Source organism: Hemiscyllium ocellatum, chromosome 7 (genome assembly GCF_020745735.1).
Source record: "Hemiscyllium ocellatum isolate sHemOce1 chromosome 7, sHemOce1.pat.X.cur, whole genome shotgun sequence".
Classification (NCBI taxonomy): Eukaryota; Metazoa; Chordata; class Chondrichthyes; order Orectolobiformes; family Hemiscylliidae; genus Hemiscyllium; species Hemiscyllium ocellatum.
This window is the reverse complement of record NC_083407.1, coordinates 80,962,493-80,987,820: the sequence shown is the minus strand read 5'-3', so window position 1 is coordinate 80,987,820 and position 25,328 is coordinate 80,962,493. Positions and strand designations below refer to the sequence as shown.

Sequence of the window (25,328 nt, the reverse complement as noted above, 5' to 3'; positions counted from 1 at the left end):
AAGTCACCCATTACAACTACCCTACTACATTCACACTTTTCCAAAATCTGCGGATCTTTGCTTTCTTCAATCTTCCTGCTGCTCTGGAGGGCCTGTAGTAAACTCTTAATGAGGTAACTGCTCCCTTACTGTTCCTAATTTCCACCCATATTGACTCAGGAGGCAGATCCTCCTCGATTATTGTAACTACTGTGGCTTTGATACCCTCTCTGATTAGCAGTGCTACACCCCCTCCTTTTTTCCCCCCCCTCCCTATTCTTTTTAAATGTTCTAAACCCTGGAACACCCAGCAACCATTCCTGCTCCTGAGAAACCCATGTCCCTGTTATGGCCACAACATCATAGCACCAGGTACTGATCCATGCTCTATGCTCATCACTTTTATTCCTGATACTACTTGCATTAAAGCAAACACACTTTAACTGATCCTTTGGTTGTTTCCCAGGAAATTCCTTCCCACTGGCTGTGCTACCTCTTGCTATTGCCTCATCTCCATCGATTCTCACCTCCGGTATATAGCTCAGTTTCCCACCCCCCTGCCATACTAATTTAAACCCTCCTGAACAACTCGAGCAAACCTTCCACCCAGGACATTGGTCCCTTTCCAGTTCAGATGCAACCCATCCTTCACTTATCTTTGGATCAATGACAAATTTACAGTCGGTGAATCATCACAGCCCCCAGGTCCCATCCATGAGAACCAGGTGTCAATTAAGTCCTGTCTGACTTGTGCTTTAAGTTGCCCTGAAGGTGTCATTACTTCTGTTCACTGTCCTCATCTTCCTCTTTGGAAGAATGTTGCTGCTCTCCCAGCTCCTCAGCATCTATCACATCTTTTTTAGCCTGCTTTCCATACTGCAGTTATGCAGAATGCTTGACCATGACCACCTCATGTTGATGACAGACCATGTCTTGGCCCATAGACTGAGATCAGAGACTACCCCTGACTGACAAGCAGGTCTTCCTGACTGATGACAATTTCCCCTTGACTTGACCAAGGAATACTCCCCTGAGACTCAAAGATCTGGTCACTGGATTGAAGAAAATGCTTTTTAATTGCCCTCAAAACTACTGGCATGTACAATATGTGTGACATTGACATAGCACAATGCTATACAGCAATATGTGATCCTCCTTGAATGAAAACTGGTGACATCTATGACAAACACCTGGTATTGTATCTGCTAAACAGCAAAGCAAGACGGAATTACTGTGAGCCTTTAAATTCTGAAAGAAGTGACAAAGCATGCAAAGGCGGTCCAAGGAAGAGATGCTGTGAACATCCAAGAAAGAGCAAAGTGAGTGTGCAGTAGGAGAGTAAACAATGAACCCTGCAAATGTACCTTGGTCCAATCCATGACATGGGTAATTGTTCCTGCAATGCAAAGTGCCATGGCAGGAGTATTATATTAAAGATGTTGGTGTATTCTAAATTGCAACATTGAAGTGGAGAGTTGTATTGTAAGTGAATCTGGGATTGAAATGATTATGTGCTAAGACTGGTGCGTCAGAGTGTATGATGGGGCATTAAGGCAACCACTGCCTATGAGACATAATTGAGATGTTAGTGACTGTTGCTTAAGTTGGAGGCTCAGAGGAGCAAGCAGTGAACCGGAATCGCCATGTACAACCTCTGAATTCCATGTCAGGAATTGTCATCTCTAATTTCTCTCTGGTGTGTAAGAGAATGGGAAATTTCATATCAATGAGGCATGATTAAGTACTAATAGTTAGCAAATACATGTAAATTGCCTGTTACCACTCACTCGCAAGATTCCCCACTTCATGTTCATAACTTAGTTGTAGAATCCAACATTGTTCTTTCTCCCTAAGAATCTTATTTTCTCTGGTTTTGCCAGATTTTCCCAACTGACTTGCCATTCTCCACATTGTTCGGGACTAGGAAAATTCTACCCATTGTAACAGGAAGTTTGTAAGGTACTATTATGACAGAGTACATTGTGATACCACAAAACAAAGTATGTGGTTTTCTCAACTGACAGAACAAACATTCTTCATGAGAGATAATGTAGTCTGCTGGGTTAAAATTCTTGAATGTTATAATCTGACAACACATTTTGCAGCATACTAATATATAGAGATTGTATCATATCCAAAATTCTGTATGACTTTCAGAGGTCAATTGCATGATATGAATAGCAATGGTAAATACTTTACAATACAAGACAAAGCAAGTAAGACTTTCATTGTCACCGTGAGAGCTCTGCTTTCTACAGAGACAACTGTTTTTTTCAAGAAATTTTTGTATGTGAAGGATTCTACAAAGGTAAGTGTGAAATTACTTTCAGTAAAAAGAAAAGCCAAACATGAAAAGTAAAAAGAATCTATAGTTTAATTTGTTATCAGAGATACCCGTAACCTGTCATGCTCTTCCCAATCAACAAGGGATAATGTGAGACTAACCTGCAAAAACAAAATGCCATTTAAAACAATTGTCTTTATATTGGAACACATGAAACCTCCAAACATGCAGAGTATCCTTTATTTGCAGTTAATGGCCCAACTTTAAAGTAAATATGTTCTGGAAAATTACCTTTTGTAAACTAGCAACTGTAATCTTACTAATTTGCACATGACCCGGAGGCAGCATGTTCCGTAACAGGATAATTAATTCAAGAATAAGGAAAAATGTTCTGGAAAATTACCTTCTGTAAACTAGCAATTGTAATCTTACTAATTTGCACATGACCCAGAGGTAGCACGTTCTGTAACAGGATAATTAATTCAAGAATAAGGCTTAAAATGAAATACCTTGTCACAAATGCTTAATTAACACATTGAGTTAAGTACAATGTTTGTTATTCCTTGGTGATTTTAGCAGGAGAAATGTACAGCTTACTCTTCAACTGTTTCCCTATTGATCAAACTGATGGAAAAAGAGTCACAGGACAGAAATGTGCTGTGTATCATACAGGTTGCTTGGGTAACTTCAGTGATTTTAAAACATTTTTAACTTTTTTTAACAGACAATGCAACCACAGGTACGAAAACTGAAGATGGGCTTTATGCAAGGACTGATTACACAGGTATCAATTTCTAACCTTTTTCAGAAATTAGTTTTTTTAAAAAAAATAAGACAACTTGGATAAAAAATGTTCGGAGTTTAGTTTTTTGAAGTTTCACAACTCATGTTTTTCCGTGCTGTAAACAATTCTAGAATCCCACTTGTAATATTTTCCTGATTCCAGATTATACAGTTAGAGTGTTAGTCCCAATATTCAAACACTGTTTTTTGCAGTATGGTCTGCAAATGAAACAGAAGATTTTTCTGTTTAGGAATTTTTAAAAACTTTATCCTAATTGCTTTTCTTGGTCAGTGACTAATTGCACAACATGCTAGAGAGGAAGAAGTATCAACAGGTCTTCTACTTCCAATGACTCTTTTGTGAGTGTTTTTGAAAATGTGAAGACAAGATCATTGGATCTCCATAGTTGAATAAGCCTGCCAAATTCATCAATTAGGTTTAAATCAAAAATGGCTACTTGGATGAGATATTTGTGGAGATGGGAAAAATGATGCTGCACTTTCAGGCCAACGGCAGAAGAATCTGTTTGACAAGAACGTCAAAGCTGGATTGCCTTTGTAACCTCAATTTCATAAATTAAATCTTGGTTCTACTGCTATTTCTGTCTTAAGTGCCTTCGTTGGACTTTATTATTCTCATGCTGTGAGCAACCTAATCTTGGCCTCATACTTTTTAAGATGAGTTTCATATAGAACTCAACTCCACTGACTCTCAAATTCTTGCTGAAAGTCATTAAATATTTTTCAGTTTTCTTATTTACCTCCATTTTGCATTTTATATTACAGAAAAAAATGCCAATAAATTAGAAAAACCTGCCCGAGGACTCTTTATCCCATGTCCCAATCACTTGGATAATCTTTGTTTACATGGAAAATGTGAATACTTGATTAATAAACAGGAACCATCTTGCAGGTAAATGTTTAGACAAGACAGTAATAAGTCTTTTTTTTTATTTCCATGTAAACATTTACTTATTTCAATATTGTATGAATTCAATTCATTTGCTGACCAATTACACTCATCTTGCAGCTGTGAAACAGGTTTTAAAGGACCACGTTGCGAACAAAAAGAGTTTAATGTTTTGTATGTCGTTCCTGGAGCTGGAAAACTTCAGTATGTCTTAATAGCATCCATCATTGGAGCTGTGCAGGTGGCCATCATTTTGATTGTAGTTCTTTGCATAACAAGGTAACCTTACTTTTTAATAATTGGTCAAATTACTTGATTAAGGTAATCAGGTATTCTGATTTCCACTGCATAATCCTGTGCTAAATGTTAATCCTGTCAATTTTAAGAAACATTGTTCATTTCTGGCACCCAGAGGTCAGCGCCAAGCTCTCTCATTTACAGGAGGAACAAGTACTGTGCAATGTTATTGATCTGAGAGAGACTGGGCCTGTCTTGCGTGCACTTTATGACAATAAGAAGCATTATGACAATGTTGAGAAGTCAGGAGTAGCAATACTGTGGAAAGCAAGGTTTCTAAGGGAGTTAAATGGAGGATGGGCGGATTCCAAAATTGATAGCCTGCCCACAATTTGTAAACAAATGAAAGAACATATTGCTATAATATAATTGGTTTGGAATGGTCAGCTGTTTGTTTTTAAGTTTTTTAAAAGGATGGAAGAGTTGATACTATCTTTGGTGATGCCCTTTGTGTATTAGAGGTTTCTTGGTACACCCCATCCCAAACCTCTTCAGGCAACTTGAATAATAAAATAGAATGCACCAATTGGCATCGATCTAAGGTAAGATATAACACAGGCACATACTATCCAGTTGTTCTTGATCTTTCTATCTTGCTAACATTTCCTTTTATATGAAAATTGGGTGATTTTGTCTTACAGACAAAGTCGAGCAATAGCTTGGCATGCAATAAAATCTTGACTAGTTAAATCACATACACACAGTCAGGCCATTGCAAAAGTCATCGAAAAACCAAGAGTCACATCTGAAAAACTTCTAATCTTTTTCTGCTTACGTTGCTGTCTCTAGAAGTATCTATCTGTCATCAGCGCAGTCAGCAATGTTTTCCACATTTTTGTGCCACAGTGAAAAATCCCAGAACATCTGTAGCTTCAGTTGAGGTGCCAACCTAATGAAGCTACAACATAGGGCTACAGATATCTTCTACTTCTCTAATGTTCGCTTTACTCCACTTTTACAAAAGACCTACATTAGTGCCTGTTTTCGCTAACCGAAAGAAATCCAAAGAGGGTTTTGTTTTTACAAGAAAACGCAAAAATTTTCCCATATGAATTAATGCTTCTTTACTTTACGCCATTTTGGCTTATGAAAGGTTTCATAGTAACACTCTACTTTCGGATAGCAGGGGATACCTATACCTTCTTGGACTAAACAGGGCTGCCTGCCTTTCCAGCAACAACAAATTTACAGTCAATGAATGATGACTTCACCCAATTCTAATCTCTTGCATGCAATGCTGCACTGCTTTATGATGATGAAGGTGATATTTCTCCTACACAATGGTCCTCATCAAAAGTCTGCCATCACTCTTCAGCAACCATCACATTGCTATTGCCTTCTCTAGTTGTGCAGATCATATCATACAAGGATTTAGCAGCACCCTCTCTCTAGAGTGTACTAAGAGATCTCACCAGATCAATCCAAGCATCAGAACCTCGACTTAAGAAGGTGTAATGTCTGCTTTGTGAAGATCTGTGTGGAAGAACAGACTGTGTTGTATCTATGCCTAGCCTCTATCAGGAAAATAGTCTTCAGCCATGATTGCACTGCATAGCCCTCATCTCCAATGAGCCATTCTTTTAAGTCATTTGGTCCTTGAAATGAAGCTGGAATCCAAGTTAATCATAGATATAGGCATTATCACAGCTTCCATGATACCTGGTACCTACAAAGGTGTGGTATCAATGATCAAGATTATTTGTACATTGGCAGAATGGAACTCCTTCATGATGAAGTCAGCATATGGTGCATGCTGTGATGTGCATGATCTGTAGTTTCCTGCTTCTGGGGAATTCCTGCTAGTTGGCAAAGTTTACTGACCAAGCTAGAGCAATTTCCTTGTGATGGCAAAATGAGATGAAATGCTGTGATCTGGATACTCATACAAATTGTATCAGTAACAGTGTGTGTAACATTTGAGTTGAGAAATCACACACAGGTCCCCAGCTGACCCTTGGAAGTAACCAGTCGCATAAAAATGTAGCAAAGCTGTAACCTGGATGGCCATCCATCCCTTCAGATCACAAGTCCTGTTCCAGCAGATGACATAGTTCCAGCAGATGACATATCTTCATCCTTCTCATCTGGAAGAAATGGCATCCAGGATGATGGAGTTTGGGCCTGCTGTGCCATCTATACATCCTGAAGAATCCTCTGCTATGACTTATTCACATGGTGCTGTCCAGCAGTCTCTAAATGTTGCTGCTGGTCTGGTCTTTCTGGCAAGTTTACTCCTCCTCAATTTCTCTGCACTTTAGTTGTGCAGCAGCCATAGATTTGATTATTATCGCAAGTACTGAAATACATGGAAAAGTATTGTTTTGCATGCTATCCAGGCAAATCAATACCATGCGTAAGTACATCCTGGCAATAGAACAGAATGCAGAATGTAACGTTATAGCTACAGAGAAGTGCAGACAAAGATCAACTAGTATATGAAAGGTTCATTCAAAAGTCTGATAACAGCGGGGAAGAAGCAGTTATTGAATCCATTGGTACATTTTCAAACTTTTGTTATCTTCTGCCCAGTGGAAGAGGATGGGAGAGTAAAACTGGAGTGGAAGGGGGTCTTTGATGATATTGGCTGCTTTCCCGAGGCAGCAGAAAATTTAGATAGTGTCAATGGATGGAAGGCTAGTTTGCATGCTGGAATTGCAGGAGGCTGGAAGAACACAGCAAACCAGGCAGGATCAGGAGATGGAGAATTCAATGTTTCAAGTATAACCGTTCTTCAGGACTGCAGATGGGTGTAAGGGGAACTGCAGATAAAGGAGAGGGTGGGGGAGGGTTTTGGGTGGGGGAGAAGGGCTGTGTGGTGAGGTAGTGATAGATGAACACAGGTAGCAAGTACGGCCTGATTGGTCGTTGGGAGGAATGAATCTGGTTGATAGCTGGAAGGAAGAGTCGGTCAGACGAATGGAAGAGAGGAATTGAAAAGGGAGTTCGGGGATGGGAAGGTAGATTATTTGAAATTGGAGAACTCAATGTTGAGTTCACCTGGCTGTAGGCTGCCCAGGCAGAAGATGAGGTGATCCTCCAATTAGTGGTCTGATTCGTTGTGACGATGGAGGAGGCTGAAGATGGTCACGTCGGAGAGGGAATGGGAAGGGAAATTGAAATGGATGGTGACTGGGATCTTGTGGTCTTAGGCAGAGCATCTGGACAGTAGATTTCTGTGGTGCTTCTATAAAAATTATTAAAGAGTCATTTTGGTCATGCCGAATTGCCTTAGCCTGATGAGGAAGTAGAGGCATTTGTGTGTTTTTTTAACTGCAGCATCGATATCGATTGACAAGGACAGATTGTTGACAATCTTTACACCTAGGAACTTGAAACTCTCGACCATCTCCACCTCAACACCATTGACAGAGGGGGTGGGGTTCCTCCACTTCACTTCCTGAAGTCAATGATCAGATTCTTTGCTGGAGAGATTGTTGTCTTTACACCAGGCCACTAAGCTCTCTACCTCTTTCCTGTACTTTGCCTTGTCATGACAGCCATTTTTAATTTTCATTTGCATTTGCAATTTAGATGGAAAGTAACACAAGAAGTACTTCAGAGTGGATTGTCGGCTCAGCTTGTCAATCTGTGGTTTGCCCCTCCAAACTTCCTGTTACTTTCTGCCTTGTATTCTCTGCCAGTGTTATTACCGAACTCTTTTATTTAGTTTTTCATCTCATCATTTTCCCTCTTAACCCTTAGTCGATTATCCAACCATCACGTAACATTTTCTTCCCCATCAAAATCAGCATGGTGATTACCATCGATGGTCACCCTCCCCCAGCAACCTGTGCCCTTCAATGCATTATTATCTCAGATCCTAATGTTGAATTAAGGACCCCTCTATATCCAGGTATGTGCCTGCAGTATCCATAATTGGCCAACTTCCCAACTTCTCTACCACAGTGATGGCCATTTAGTGAACCCTGATAATAACCTTCTGCTTGACTTTTCCCTGGACTGACCATGCCCACTGCCCTAAACCTGACTGATTGGTGACTGCACTGCGGGATGTTTACTGTGCATAACAATAATCCCTGGGCTGATTGCACTCGGCTGTTAATACTGACTGGCGAACTCCTGGACTTTAATGATACAGAAGCACTGACCCTAAACATCCCAATCATCTGTCTGACCATGTCCAAGCCCCAGAGTGAAACCAGATGATGCCCTTGACTGACAGTAGTAGGTCCTCCTGACTAATGAGTTCTTCTTGAGTTTACTGAGGACAGCTGCCTTTCTATCATAAGATATAGAAGCAAAAGTAGGCCATTCATCCCATCGAGACATGATAACAGCTTTTCACAGCACTTTGGAGCTTACAAACATTTTACATTGCAGTGCTTCTGCCAAATCACTGTGTACAGGGCCACACAGCTAGCTCACACAACTGTACAGGATGCATATCACTCTTAACTTGCTTTCTTAACACTTGCTCACTTTGCATGTATTTGGATGCTCATATCTGACTTGCCTTGCCTTTTAGCACATTGCCATTTCAATAAGAGCTTACAGTCCGGCAGCATTTTTTGGTTGACTTGCATCCTAGAGCAGATAAAAAGACAGGCAGCTTATCAGCATTGCCAGCACCAGATTGTCAAGAGGTTCTGCCATTCTCACATTCCGATCACTTAATCTGCACTATCATCACCCTTTCTCCCTCAGTACTCCAACCACCAATCCCCAACACCATCATTGCATAAATGCTAACCCCTCCACACTTTGTGTCAGCTCTGATGAAGAATCATTTAGACTCAACATTAGCTTGCTCTCTCTCCATGGATGCTGCCTAACCAGCTATGATTTCCAGCATTTTTTCCTTTCAGTATAGATTCCAGCATCAGCTGTAATTTGCCCTGTACACCTATAGCATATGGGTTAGAGTGGGCAAACAAACTGCTTTTGCTTCTCCCCTACATCAAAGACATCTCGGAAATGATTGCCAGACTACTCAGACCCCTTGCCATCATGGTAGCCCACAAACCCACCAACACACTAAAACAGCAGCTAATGAATTTGAAAGATCCAATACAGACAACAAGCAAAACTAATGTAATTTACAAAATACCGCGCAAGGACTATAACAAACACTACATTGGACAAACGAGCAGAAAACTAGCCACCAGGATACATGAACACCAACTAGCCACAAAAAGACATGACCTTCTCTCACTAGTATCTTCATATACGGATGAGGAAGGACACCACTTCGACTGGGATAACACATCCATCCTAGGACAAGCCAAACAAAGACTCGCATGAGAATTCCTGGAAGCATGGCATTCCAACCAAAACTCTATCAACAAACACATCGAGTTAGAACCCATCTACCACCCTGAGAAAAGGAACATGAAGTGACTTCACCACAGGAAATAACATCACCACAGTAAATGATATCACCAACCCAAAGAAACCCAAATATATAAATAGAAAGCAGGTATTTTTTAGCATAGCTTTGCCTGAGTCCCACTGAAGATGTTACCTAGTAGGGTAACAAAACGTCTGGAAATGAGCCTTCCAGCTCAGCGAGCAAACCTACATCCAAAACTTCAACCTGAGCTACAAATCTTCTCAAAACTCACTTTAACCAAATTGCCATGACTAGAAGTCAAAGGGAGAGGCCAGACGTTAGAAAAGTGAAGGGGTCTGCAATCAGGCAGGAGTTGCTGCAATACTCAGTCAAGAGCATCACCTAATCTCAGTCCAAGGGGTTAGTCATGGTCAGTCAGGAACTTAGCGTGTTACAAGTAGTCTCCAGGAGAGGTTTCCCAATCTGTTACAGTTCTAGACAAATCATTCAGCTCCTGGGTGAGGAGAGTTGAACTAGCTTCCCTTTTTATTCATGTGCCCTCTGTCAGTTAGACACAAGGCTAATTTAGAAAGGATCCCTTCCCTTTCCCCCAGTCTAAAGGAAGTTTGCTTTTAAAGGAACTATCAACAGCCTGGGGATTACCATTGACCAGAAGCTCAAGTGAACTCACCGTATACATACATTGTCTGTAAGAACAGATCAGAGTCTAGGAATACTTAGCAAATAACTCGCATGTTGACTTCCACCATTTGCCTGTCCACCATTTGCAAGGCATAAGTCAGGAGAATAATGGAATATTCCCCACTTGCCTGAATGAGTACAGCTCCAACGCTCAACCAACTTGATACCACCCAGGAAAATGCAAGCCAATTGACTGGCACCACATTGTCAAACATCTACTCGGGCCACCATCAATGCTCGTTAGCAACAGTGTTCCATCTACAAGATGCACTGCAAAAATTTAAAGATCTTTTAATAGCACCTTCCAAACTCATGACCATTTGCATCTAGAAGAACAAAAGCAGCATGGGAACACCACTCCCTGTAAATTCCCCTCCAAGCCATGCACCATCCAGACTTGGAAATGTCTTGCAGTTCCATTACTGTGGCTCGGTCAAAATCCTGGAATTCACTCCCTAGGCACTGTGAGTTGACCTATAGCACATAGACTGCAGTGTTTCAAGAAGGCAGTTTGCGACCACTTTCTCAAGGGCTACCGAGAATGGGCAATAAATGCTGGCCAGCCAATGATGCCCACATCCCAGGAGAGAAAAAAATAATTCAACCAGGTTTTCTCGAGTTAACAAAGAAGTGCATTTATTAGTTGCTAACTACAAGAAAAATGAATAATGCAAACATAGATTAAAAATTCAAAATGAGCCTAAACAGATTTTTTTTTAAAAAAGTGAGTGCAGGCAAGATGTTTAGTATTGTCTTTGGCCTCCATGATGGTCTCATTAAAGTGCTAAGTCGTGACTGCACGGATGAATACATGAATGAACAATGCCTAACATCTGTTGCAAAGTGAGACATGATTTCCTATGCACAAAATCTTGTTGACTATCCCTAATCAGTCCTTGCTTTTTCAAATACATGTAAATCCTGTCCCTCAGGAATCCCTCCAATAACTTGTCCACCACTGATGTTAGGCTCACCAGTTTCTAGGTCCCTGGCTTTACCTTACCACCTTTCTTAAATAGTCGCATCATTTTAGCCAACCTCCAGTCTTCTGGCACCTCACCTGTGGCTATTAATTATACAGATATCCTAGCAAGGTGCCTGTTAATCACTTCCCTAGCTTCTCAAAGAGTTCTAAGGTACACCTGACCAGGTCCAAGGGATTTATCCATGTTTATACATTTTAAGATGTCCAGTACTTCCTCCTCTGTAATATGGACATTTTTTGTAATGTTGCTATTTATTTCCCAATGTTCTCTAGCTTCCATATCCTTCTCCACAGTAAACACTGATGCAAAATACTCGTTTACTATCTCCCCCATCTCCTGCAGTTCCACACATAAATGGCCTTGCTGCTGTTTAAGGGGCCCTATTTTCTCCCTTGTTACTCTTTTGTCCTTAATGTATTATTAGAATCCCTTTGGATTCTCCTTAACCCAAAGCTATCTCATGTCCCCTTCTTGTCCTCCTGAGTTGCCACACCTACTGCCTTTATACTCTTCTAGGGTTTCATTCAACTCCTGTCGGTCCTTGAGGGTAGTAATATCTGGATCACCCCTGGTGCCACAAGTTAGTGAGAACAGATAAATGTGTGGCTGAGGAATTGATGCATTCACATTTGTGAATCATTGGAATCTCTTCTGGGGTAGAAGTGACCTGCATAAGGAGGGCAGATTGCACGTGAAATGGAAGGGGACAAATATACTGGCAGGGAGATTTGCTGGAGCTGCTCGGAAGGATTAAAGTTATTAGGGTGGGTGGATCCAGGGAGATAGTGAGAAAAGAGATTAGTCTGAGACTGGTGCACTTCGAAAAAGGAGCAAGTTAAGCCATCAGGGCAGGCAGGAACATAGCAAAGAACAAGGTAGAACTGATAAATTAAACTTCATTTATTTCAATGGAAGAGGCCTAACACCTAAGGCAGTTGAACTCAGGGCATGATTGGGAACATGGAACTGGGATGTCATAGAGACAACAGAGACCTGACTCAGGGATGGACAGGACTGGCAGCTTAATGTTTTTATTCAGGGATAACATTACAGCTGTACTTGGGGAGGATACTCCTCGGAGTACCTCCAGGGAAGTTATTTGGGTGGAACTGAGAAAGGCAAAAGGAATGATTACCTTATTGGGATTGTGCTATAGATGCTCCCAATACTCAGCGGGAAATTGAGAAGCAAATTTGTAAAGAGATCTCAGTTATCTGTAAGAATAATATAGTTGTAATGGTAGGAGATTTTAAGTTCAAAATATACATTGGGACTGCCATAGTGTTAAGAGTTTGGATGCAGTGAAATTTGCTAAGTGTGTACAAGGAAATTGTGAATGTACACATTAGAGAAGGAGGAAAAGTTGATTTCCTGTTGGGAAATAAGGCAGAGCAAGTGACTGAGGTGTCAGTTGGAGAGCACTTTGGTGCCATTGATCCTAATTCTATTAGTTTTAAAATAGTGATGGAAAAGGATAGACTGGATCTAAAAGTTAAAGTTCAAAACTGGAAGAAGGCCAATTTTGACAGTATTATGTAAGAACTTTCAAAAGTTGACTGGAGGATTGATAAAGGCAGAGTAGTCAATGTGATCTATATGGACATCAGTAAGGCATTTGACAAAATTCCACATGGTAGACTGGTCAGCAAGGTTAAATCACATGGAATACAAGGAGAACTAGCCATTTGGATACAGAATTGGCTCAAAGGTAGGTGACCGAGGGTGGTGGTGGAGGATTGTTTTTCAGACTGGAGGCCTGTGACCAGCAAAATGCCACAAGGATCGGTTCTGGGTCCACTGCTTTGTATCATTTATATAAATGATTTGGATGTGAACGTAGGAGGTATGGTTAGTAAGTTTGCAGATGACACTAAAATCGGTGGCGTAGTGGACAGTGAAGGTGACTTCAGAGTTCAACAGGACCTTGATCAGATGGGCCATTTGGCCGAGGAGTGGCAGATGGAGTTTAATTTAGATAAATGTGGGGTGCTGCATTTTGGAAAGGCAAATCAAGGCAGGACCTCTACACTTAATTGTCAGAGCTTGGGAAGTGTTACTGAACAAAGACACCTTGGAGTGCAGGTTCATGGCTCCTTGAAAGTGGAGTGGCAGGTAGATAGGATAGTAAAGAAAGCGTTTGGTATGCTTGCCTTTATTGGTCAGTGTATTGACTATAAGAGTTGAGAGATCCAGTTGCAGCTTTACAAAACATTGTTTAGGCCCCTTTTGGAATACAGCGTTCATTTCTGGTCTCCCCGCTGTAGATAGATGTTGTGAAACTTGAAAGGGTTCAAAAATAATTTATAAGAATGTTGCCAGGGTTGGAAGATGTGAGCAAAAGAGAGAAGCTGATTAGGCTAGGGCTATTTTCCCTGGAGTGTCAGAGGCTGAGGGGTGACCTTAAGGACGTTTGTAAAATCATGAGGGGCACCGATAGGGTAAATAGACAAGGTCTTTTCCCTGGGGTGGGGGACTCCGAAACTAGAGTGCGTATGTTTAAAGTGAGCAGGGAAAAATTCAAAAAGGACCTAAGGGGCAGCTTTTCACACAGGGTCCTGCATGTATCTAATGAGCTGCCAGAGGAAATGGTGGAGGTTGATACAATTTAAAAAGGTATCTGGATGAGTAACTGAATAGTAGAGGTTTAGAGGGATATGGGCCAAATGCTGACATAGGGACTAGGTTATTTTAAGATATCTGGTAGGACCAAAGGGTCTGTTTTCATGCTGTACAGCTCTATGACTAATCCAGGGTACTTCTTGAAGATGAATAATACCTCAATGTAACTTCTGCCCTCCTTCAGATTAACGAACTCACTGTTTAACTTTGACTTGGTAGTCACATAAGCAGGTCCTACTACTGTAATAACACTTGATCAGATATGTCACAGTTGAAAGAATATGTATATTCATAGAAGTGAAAGCAGATTTACAGTAATATGTCACTTGGGCCACGTATATTGCCTCAGCGCTTTTTTTCATTACCCTCCCACTATATCCAGGCAAAATCCTGCATTCTGCAGCTGGAATAGAAGGAGTTTGCTGTATCATCATTGAGCTTGATGACCAGTCATGATCATAATGGATAGCAGAGTAGGGTCAAGTGGTCAAAATGCCTACTCCTGCTCCAATTTTCCATTTCTTTTCCCCCATTGATCCTGTTAACCTGGACTATTTGGGCAAACAATTCCAGATGCTTTTGTGGGCAGAAATCTCCCAAAGCAATGGAGAGGATTCTGGCCAGTTGTAGGCACAATCTCCTCAGCTGCATCTTCTACAGGGTTGGGGATCATTGGCAGCAGGAGGTGGTGAGGCCTGGCCCCTTTGGGGTGACTGGAGACGAAACCCTTTGGCCATCTATATGTGGTTCCTACCTGATCCAGGTGCTTAATGGCACCAACTTGCCTCGTTGTGAAGAGGGGCACCTGGAATGAGGTTAAAGTAACTCGTCAAATTCTCGCCTTGCTGCTGATGCTGAACATCAATGGCTAAAGTGATGGTTTACAGATCTGCATGCATCTCAAGAAGCCATTGAACACTCTGCACAACCTAGCTTTCCATGGTAGCTAAAAACTTGTGTGCGAAGACAGCAGTACACACACATGTGCCAGAGGCTGCAAGGTACTGGTAATGTTGGTGGACTCATCCAGTCTTTCAATCCAGTTTTTATTGAGTGTCTCCATGCATGCAGTTTCTGTGACTGTGCATTTGCAAGAAATCATTAATGGCAAACCATGCGGTCATCTTCTGCCTGAACCTGAGCAGATGCCTCCACAACCAACTGTGGAGACTTGCCAATGATGTGATCACCAAATGTGATCATGAAATGTCACAAGTGCTAATGATTTCCTTTGATCGTCTGCAGGAAAGAGCACAGCCCTCCTCTCCACCAGCCAGTCTATCAGTGCCTCCAGGTCCCCTTCTTTGAAGTGAGGTGTAAACTCCTTGGCTACAACAAGCACTTTCAACACTGATACTGCATGATTGCATGGGAAAGGCACCATGGATACCAAATGCATTACAAGATGCACTGCAATAACTTGCCAAAGCTCCATTGATACAGTCTTCCAAATATTGTCATGGTCCTTGAATTCTCCCTCCAAAAGCACTGGGTGTACCCCACACAGCAGTTCAAGAAAGCCACTCACTACCACATTCTTAAGGACAATTACGATTGGTCAATAAATGTTGGTTTGCTCATAATAACCACATTCTGTGAACGAAGAAATAACATGGCAGATTTGAATGCAAACATACACTACTGATCTGCAGATACTTAGTTTTTGATTATTCACAGTTAAGTGACTAAAATTAGGGATTTCTTGCAAGTTTATTCTTATTAAAATGCCCAAAATATTGTGGAAGTGAGAACTTAGTTAATGAAGCTTAAATTATTGAGAGCTACATCTATTTTTGAATTATAGTGTATTTGCATAGAAACTAGTTCTGATGCACACAAAGAAGCATGTGATGGAACTTGTTTTTCCTATTTTTGACTTAATGGCTGTTTTGACATTCATTGAAGAAAAGTAATTATGTACTTTGGTTATTTACTTTCTCCTAACATAATATGCATATCGGCCATTTTTTTTTAACTGATGACCATGTCCCATCTCCAAAACCCAACTCAGTTCTAGCATGTGACAAGATCCTGAGGACACACTGCCTGTGACCACTCCACATCAAATTGAGGACAATTCCTGTCCCCTTCACACCAAAAAAAAGAAGGCTGCTATCCCAGTCAGACAGCTAGGACCTCGCCTGAGGCCCACTGAAGATGTTACCTAGTAGAGTGACAAAACGTCTGGAAATGAACCTCCCAGCTCAGCGAGCAAATTTACATCCAGCTAGGACCTCAGTAATATCACTGCTAGCAATGGCTATCTCTGAGACAGCAACTCCTAGGGGATGGTACAATAATGGCAAGATGCCCTCACATAGATGAATTTAGTTTGGGAAAACTACATCTCGACAAACAGGACCTGACAATTCATGTTTTGGGGAATGGGAATCCGGTGCACCAGAAACACTTGACGTGCAGACAGTCATTGATATTAAAGGATTCCTCCATGGATCATGAAGTATCCATCAAGGAGCGACCCTGCTCTGGTGCTTGCTGGGGGAATGGATAGACTTGTCTGACAATCTCTCTTGTGGCAGCAGGCAGAAGTGACAAAGGTGAAATACCTTTTGGTGCAGGACGTAACCCTTAATTGACCATGCAAGTGTTCAGTTAGCCGTCCCCTAGGTGATCTGCTGCTGGTGATATGGTAATAGGAAGATATCAAGCTCCCTTGCTATGCCTTCTGTGCTGGAAAAAATGCAGCTCACATCAAACATAATAATTTGTTTTCCTTTTCATCATTATGTAGTGATTGTGTTTGCAATATTTGTATTTGTGCATAGTGGCAAGTTTTATGTTTGATGTGATGATCAGATTGCCAACACTGAGTATTGAGGCTCTTATATGAAGGATCAGTAGTAGGGAAAGCTGCCAGAGGATACTGATTTCCTCAGAAATTATAAAGGTGTATGACATTTTAGGCCTTTTTTTTCCATTTAGGTTCCAATTATTGAAATGACTAATTTAGCTGAACAGGTGTTATTTCCTTCTCTATCTATTTAAACTGCATCGATTGATAAAAATGGAAATTATGTAGCAGTGAATTTTGATATATTTTGAAATGTCTTTATATGAAAACATTCCAACTATTTCATAATACACCATGGGTTCTTAGCCATTTGTTCTTGTGTTGCAGAAATGTATAAATTGCTTTGAAGTAAAAGATAATCTTCCATTTCTGTGAATTAGTAATATTATTCTTATCTGCAGAAAATGTCCCCGGGGCAACAGAATTCAAAGACAGAAGCAAAATGCAACACATTACAGTTCCGACAACACAACAAGAGCATCAACAAGATTAATTTAAAAAAAAGCATGATTGTACAGCTGCAAAAATAATTACACAGTTTGGACTATTATCATACAAAATGGAACAACACATGTTGCCTTGCATTTGTGGTATACTACACCAATGAATACATATACTACAGTTATATTTGATTATGTCTGAATATATTTCAAATAGTATATAGTGTCTTGATGTGTTTTTCTGTAATAAAAATAAATGGTTAACGATTTATATCACAATATTGATTTAATTTGCACATGAAGTACTATAAAGCTGGACTAATGGAAAATAAATACTTCTGTGATGTTTCTGAATTTTTTAAAGATGAAAATGTGCTTTGAATTTTTTTTAAGAAGCAAGTAATTTGTATGCTCAGTCAGATATTACCTATGTTAAGTAGAGAAAATAAGATTCTATACTGTTAATTAAAAATTAATTTTGGGAAGCTATGAGTTAACCAGAGGTTTATCATAATTTTTTTTACTCACTTGTTACGAAGGCCAGTGAGTATTAAAAAGATCCATACATTTATAAGGACAATGCTATTTATCTGAATTCAGTAGTATTGTATACATGACAGTGTAACACACCATAACGAAAGGATCAGTCAACAAGGCTGTCTCAATTTAAACAGATAAATTATGATCAATGTAATTAGTGAAGTATCCTATTTTATATTGTGTGTGCTTTTGCACTAGGCTAACTCAAAATGCACCGTTTACATAAACAGAAGAACGTACATTTTACGCAACTTTTACCAATTGGTTACAGGTCACCCTTTGTCAAAAACAATGATTAAATGTGTTGCATTGACCAAAGTGGTAGTAACTAGAGGATCACACATGTACTTTTTGATAATGACAAAGAATAGTTAGGGCATTGTTTTGCTCTGTTATGGATCCTCATTTGAAATATACATTTCCAGTGCTAACGTTTCATAATAATATGACAAAAATAAAAATATTACTTCACAAATAGGCAGTTTTGAATTGTTTATTAGTCTCTGTTTACCATTACTATGTACCCTTTAACAATTCTATGGCCTCATCCCAGACATTGTCTAAGCAATTGAGTAGAGCCGAAAGTTGGAAACCTGAATCGTATATTTAGAATTAGACATAAATTGCTGAACAAATTCAGCCAACTAAATTGCCTTGAATCAAGCACAATGCAAGCAGAGTTTAAACACAAATAACTTACTCTGGTGTATGCTGAACAATTCCTATATATTACACATGGGGTCAAGTGTTAATCAGATTTCCTCTTTTCTGTAAAGGGAATAAGCATTCTTTTTCCAATGTGAGAATCAGAGCAGGACAAAATGACATTATAGCACATTTTCTATTTTCTTACTTAAAAGTGCATGTACCATTTAAATCTTATGTATATTGCTATATGCAGATACATAAATATTTGAGCATTTTTGGTTACTCATAAAATTATGCTCCAGATTTTGCTGCAGAAATAATGGCGAGGCTAATGACAACACTAAAATAAATCAGGTAGTAGCTTTTACTGGAAAGGTATCTCACCAAGGGACTGAGCAATGAATTACATGAAGTTCCTGTACTTGTGTGACTGATGTATACTAATTTCTCTGAGCAAAAGCTTAGGGCTTTCCATTCCACTACATGTAATTTTTTTTAACTACCTGATAAATATTAATTATTGTCAAACCATCACTCTGGTCCTGAAAATTAACTTTCAACAAGTGAGGGCTCTTTTTCCACAAGATTTTAATCATTATTGTTTCTAATTTACTTTTTAAAAATTACATTTTCTTCTCTCCCCAACTCTCTTTCTCTCTATTTCATTTTATATACCTGATATACTGTATTTCATCTTGAGTTCAGCTTCTGATTACATTTGCACAATCACTGCAAGTGTATCTATCTGCTATTTTCACCTCTGTACTTTTGTATCTTTCTTGACCCATCCACTACTGAAATCATTATTCACTCACTTGTTACCTCTTGACTGTACCAATGTACTTCTGGGTAGTCTCTCATAATCTGCCCCATGTTAACTTGAGGTCACCTGAAGCTCTGCTGCTGTGTTTTAATTTACGCCAAGTCCTGTTCTGTCACCACTGTGTTTGCTAATGTACTTTCACTTCAAGTCAAGCAATGTCTTGAAAAGAAAATCACAATTCTTATTTTCTTATTGCTTTTTATTAGTTTCCCCACCAACATACTTCTGTATCTCAAGCCAAACAACATTCTAAAGTATTTAAGGCTGGAATACTGTGAACAGTTATTGTTCCCTTTGCAAAGATATACAGGATTATGGGCTAAAGAAGGTTCATTAGGTTGACCTTAGATATGGAGAAATTTTCTTTATGAGCAGAGGTTTGAGTTTGTACATACTGGAGTTTAGAAGAATGAGAGATCTTTTTGAAACATTCAAGGTTCTTGGGGAGCTTGACAGGGTAGATGCAGAGAGGAAATGTTTAAAACCAAGCGGCATAATCTCAGGGTTACCCATCAGAGATGAGGACTTTTTTCTCTCTTTTAAGGGTAAAGAATCAGGAACTATTCACTGCAGAGGACTATTGAGGCTGTGTTGTTAAGTACATTCAAGGCTGAGATTAATAGATTTCTAATTATTAAGGGAATCAAGGGTTGTGGGGATTAGGCAGGAAAGTGGAATTAAGGATTACCAGATCAGCCAAAAATCTCACTGAATGACGGACTCAATTAACCGAACAGCCTATTTCTGGTCCGACATCATATGATTATCTCTAATTTTGATTATTTGACCATCCTGATTTGTAAAATCCCTCCACCTTTGGTGGTTGTGCCTTTAGCTAAGCAAGCCTAAACCTCTAGAATTCCTTAAGTGCATTTCTCTACCTCCCTTCCCTCATTTAAGACACTGCCATAAGATCAAGTTTTTTCCAGGAATCTCACACAGATTGGCCTTTTGTGAAAGAAGAGAGGTCCACATTTCTAAGAGAAGATTCCAATCAAGGCTCCCTCAGAAATGCAGAGTTGTACTTCAATTCTGACAGTTCTTTCATAGCACAGAACTGTCAGAGGAAGGTAAACCATGCCTCCTTTTCACAGCAGTCAGTTGTTGTATTGTGAACTTTAAAAGCTATAAACAACCACTTTGTCAGCTGCTGTCAAACAGTAAATACATAAAGTAAGTGGTCAGGTGCCAATAGGATAAAATGCCTGGTAAGAATGGTGGCTGATACGAAGAGTGTGGGGTGCCAGAGGTAGGATAGCAAATTAGTCGGGCATATAGGAACTGCTAGGGAAAGGAAGGGGGACAGGATGCTGGGATAGGATGCCGTATGGATAGGTTGCCAGATGGATAGGTTTAAGTAGTTTTTGGGAGGTGTAACTGGGTGTGTGTTTGTGCGTGTAAGTATGGGATCAGTTTAATAGTTACTCGGGAGTTAGACTATGTATTTAAATAGTCACGATTTGGAGGTGTCGGTGATGGACTGGGATATACAAAATTAAAGATCACACAACACCAGGTTATAACCAGGACAACCAACTGAAGGAGCAGAGCTCTGAAAGCTGGTGCTTCCAAATACACATGTTGGACTATAACCTGATGTTGTGTGATATTTAACTATTTAAATAGTCTAACCTTGCCTGAGTAACTTTAATTTTATCAGAACCCTCCAAGGTTAGATTTAAATCGGTTTTAGGTGTGCAGAGAGATTGCCCAGAGGAAAATTCAATTTCCCAGATGATTCCTTCACAGTGTACTATGATGGAGATTCCATAGGGTCCCCAGACTCAACACCCACCTAAGTTCACATGATGACTGTCTGGCCATCAGAAAATCCAGGCCAATTGATCTTCCAATGGCTCAGTAACATATTTTGTTTTATAATGCACCTGTGATTTGCATTGGGATATCTAGTAAGTTAAAAGTGCTACATAAATTGTTTTGTTTTATATCTTCACACTCATTTTGCCCCTTTGTGGAATAATAGGGAATGGTGAAGGGATTAGCAGGCTGGTTATCAATCAGTTGAACCATGCAATGAATGCTATCCATAGCCAACAAGTCCTGGAGAGATTCTTACATCTGGAGCTACCTACCAACCCTCAAGATTTCCTGCTTTATATAAAAATAAGTTGTTATTGATTTGACATTGAATGAGCTATTCTAACTTACATTTCCTTATTCAAAATTTGCATTGCTCCTTAAAGATCATTCAGTCTGATTGATTGGGGCAATACACAAGTGTTTGAACCATTCATAAAGGCTGTTGTGCAAAAGCCCATTGAAAGTCTGTGGGCAAGAGAGACTAAAATCAATGGTTGATGGTACTTCTTCTCCACTAAGAGCAAAATCCAGTCCATTACTATGAGTATAATTTGTGACAGTTAGTATTACTACAGTGAATAATACGTTCACAAAAAAAATACCTCTTTTAGAGCCTTCACACAAAGTATTTTATATGATACCTAGTCAATGTTTTTGATCAGGCAGTTTTTATTGCTTGTGCAATTTTATCACACCAATGGGGCATTACAAGATATGCTTGCAATATTGTTTTGCTTAACAATTAACATCCTTTTGTTAACTAAAGATACAAACAAAAAGTTATTTCATTGCTAAAATTAAAACCATTACTGCATATAAAAAAATTGAAGTCTGTAACTGAAATACTTTCATTAATTACCAACCTGCTTTCATACTCTGCAAACCTCCAATCTCTGCATCCGTAATTGTTCATAACCATTCTTAGCTTAAGAGCTACAACTGGGTGAATAAAATATTTTTGAGGTATGAGGTGTCTGCTACAATTGATATCCACATTCCCAGAGTTAGGGAGGAGAAAATTGACTTATAATTTTGCTCCTGGTTACTTTCTTCAGCTATTGCTGGGTGGCAGTTGTGTAAAGTCAATATTGATGACAAAGACAACATTAATGAAGATAGCAGTGGGATCAGTGCACTGCCTCTCAAGCATGATCAAATAACTTTCCAGTTGTCACTGTCTAAGCTCTTAGATAATTAATATTATAATTTAGGAACAGTATCAGGCTACAACTGGTGCTCATGAGTTTATATCTGCATTAGTTATTGGTTTCAGTAAAATAAAGAACTAACAATTCCATCAGTGTCTAAACTTCTTTTTATCATAAAACCTCTCTCTCTCTACACACACAAACATTAACTCACTATGTTTTCCCTCCATTGATTATATATGTCTGTCACTTAAACAAATTAATTTCCCTTTTCTCTATTGCTCTAATGAAACTAAAACGGAGGTGAAGTTCTTCAAATCCCAGTTGACCTACACAGGGCTAGAACACATTCAGGAACAACGATAGGTCGATGCACATTCACATGTGCATGCACAGGGCAAAATATTCTTATAGTGTCAAGAGTCCTGAAGGCAGAGCTAGAGGTAAGTAGAATTCCTGCTTGGAGGCAGGATGGGAGGCCCCATGTAAATCACATGGACAGCCAATTAGCTATGTACAGTGATGAAGCCCAGCTAATTGTACAGCAGTAATAGGCAGGAAATCACCAATGATGCCATTATCTCATAGTGATCAAAAGTCCTCAAGCCATAATTAAATAGCAACTGGGCAGGCATCCATGCCCTCCAAACCAACAGTACCATTCTGCTATCTGACAGATGGGTTTTGAATTTGAACAGCTCCCAACTTGCCAAACTTCAATTCATGAAACTGCAAGCCATCACCATGTGCCCATCCTACTGTCACCTTTGACCAGCCTTCCATCAAACCTAGCCCTGCTGTCTGTGACCCTCAAGCCATCTACCATCACCATGGATCAAATATCAACCTAGAGCTGCCATCCATCCCTGGTACCTAACTTGATTTGGAGCATCTGCCGTCCTCACTTCCTTCTTGTCAATACACATCCACAATCCTCCCGCTCTTCCCTTGAGTTGTTCTTGGTTATTTCTCCTAGCACACCATTGGCCAGATCTTCTATCTGCATTTGGGAATTATTTAACTTCATGAATCATCCAGCTTCCTCTCTTTTCCCACCACAACCCAACTTCTCTCCCATGGACAGCCATGTCCAAACTACCTGGACATTGCCACCTGCACTTCTTCCCTCCAATCCAGTAAAGTTCTCCTCATAAGTAAAAGAACCTCTCTCTCCAAATTGCCTGCTGTACACCAATTAACCAGTCATGAATCTGAAGACATGTAATTCTCATTTGCTACTGACTTAATCACAAAGGGTACAATCAACATTGTTTTAATGCATTAAAAATAGGTACCTGCTGTTTGCTATTGGGAATCACGATCAGTCTTTGATCTCTCATCAAATCAATTCCCAACTTCCATATGGCATCAGGAATTTGACATTTCACCTCCTGCATAATTAAGTATCTGCCTCATTTTCCTCTCTTGGGCGCTTCAATAGATTCTACCCACAATCAAGGCAGATGGTATGCACACAGGATCAGGGACAACCAGATAAACATTCAAACACACACACCTAATTAGGAAGAAACAAGCTTGGTTCCAGGAGCCGGTGGAACCACACCCACATGCAAATAGTGACAGGCAGACATGCACAGTCCGGAAGAGTCAGACACACAAAAAATATAATCAGGGACAAGTAGGCCCAAAATCAGGACAGACAGCCAAATACACAAACTAAAGAAGGTCAATGACAAGCAGACCATAGACAATGACAAGGAACAGACATATACACACACACATGTCGCAGGTAGATAGGATAGTGAAGAAGGTATTTGATATGCTTTCTTTTATTGGTCAGAGCATTGAGTACAGGAGTTGGGGGGTCATGTTGCGGCTGTACAGGACATTGGTTAGGCCACTGTTGGAATATTGCATGCAATTCTGGTCTCCTTCCTATCTGAAAGATGTTGTGAAACTTGAAAGGGTTCAGAAAAGATTTACAAGGATTGGCCAGGGATGGAGGATTTGAGCTTTGGGGAGAGGTTGAACAAGGTGAGGCTGTTTTCCCTGGAGCGTCAGAGGTTGAGGAGTGACCTTATAGAGGTTTACAAAATTATGAGGGGCATGGATAGGATAAATAGGCAAAGTCTTTTCCCTGGGGTCGGGGAGTCCAGAAATAGAGGGCATAGGTTTAGGGTGAGAGGGGAAAGATATAAAAGGGACCTATGGGGCAACTTTTTCAAACATGAGGGTGGTATGTGTATGGAATGAGCTGCCAGAGGAAGTGGTGGAGGCTGGTACAATTACAACATTGAAAAGGCATTTGGATGGGTATATGAATAGGAAGGGTTTGGATGGATATGGACCGGGTGCTGGCATATGGGACTAGATTGGGTTGGGATATCTGGTCAGCATGGATGGGTTGGACCGAAGGTTCTGTTTCCATGCTGTACATCTCTATAACATGCAACAAATGGCACAGGCAGACAACCAATCATACCACAGGCATACAAAGCAACACTACTGAGACACTTGGGGCAGGCAGGCGGATGGAATTAAACAAGCACAGTGGCTGTATAAATGCCATTGGCTGAGAAAGCCTTCATTCACTGTTGGTTAGAGCTTTATTAGTTATTAAATTAGATTCCCTACAGTGTGGAAACAAGCCCTTCGGCCCAACAAGCCCAAACCAACCCTTCGAAAAGTAACCCACACAGACCCATTTCCCTCTGACTAATGCACCCAATACTATGGGCAATTTAGCATGGCCAATTCATCTGGCCTGCACATCTTTGGACTGTGGGAGGAATACCATGCAGACACTGGAAGAATGTGCAAACTCCACACAGTCCTTGGTGCTGTGAGGCAGCAGTGCTAACCACTGAGCCACTTATCTATCTTAACACCTCATCGTTGATTTTAAAAAAGCAAAACTTGACAAATCACCTTAAAAGACCTGCATCACTGTTAAAAATTTGTGTTCCTCAAAGATATGTTTGTGTGGCTCAAAATGTGTCAAGAACAGTTCGTCGAGCAAAGGAGGTAACTGCAGTGTTTAGCTTTAAGTGATTAATCAGCCAAGCACATGCACTGTTAAAGAGAACTTTGCATATCTTTGTTTGCTTACTTTCCATTAACACACTGAAATCAGTTGTGTAAACATAGTGAAATGCACACTTTTAAACACTTGCATGTACGTCGGAGCGGAATATAAACTAATGCTTCCTGATGAAGGGCTTTTGCCCAAAACGTCGACTCTCCTGCTTTGCGGATGCTGCCTGACCTGCTGTGCTTTTCCAGCAT

The 25,328-nt window shown here is 40.1% G+C and overlaps 1 protein-coding gene across 1 annotated transcript in view; it reads left to right on the top strand.

The window, feature by feature from the left end:
* The window catches only part of tmeff2a (transmembrane protein with EGF-like and two follistatin-like domains 2a), a 93,236-nt gene extending 75,150 nt beyond the window's left edge, over positions 1-18,086 (top strand). The window contains exons 7-10 of the mRNA XM_060827389.1: positions 2,988-3,047; positions 3,833-3,959; positions 4,077-4,235; positions 17,064-18,086. Of these exons, the coding sequence (XP_060683372.1) occupies positions 2,988-3,047; positions 3,833-3,959; positions 4,077-4,235; positions 17,064-17,160 (443 nt within the window). The 3' untranslated portion in view covers positions 17,161-18,086. The remainder of the gene's footprint in view (positions 1-2,987; positions 3,048-3,832; positions 3,960-4,076; positions 4,236-17,063) is intronic.
* Positions 18,087-25,328: the final 7,242 nt, after the last annotated feature.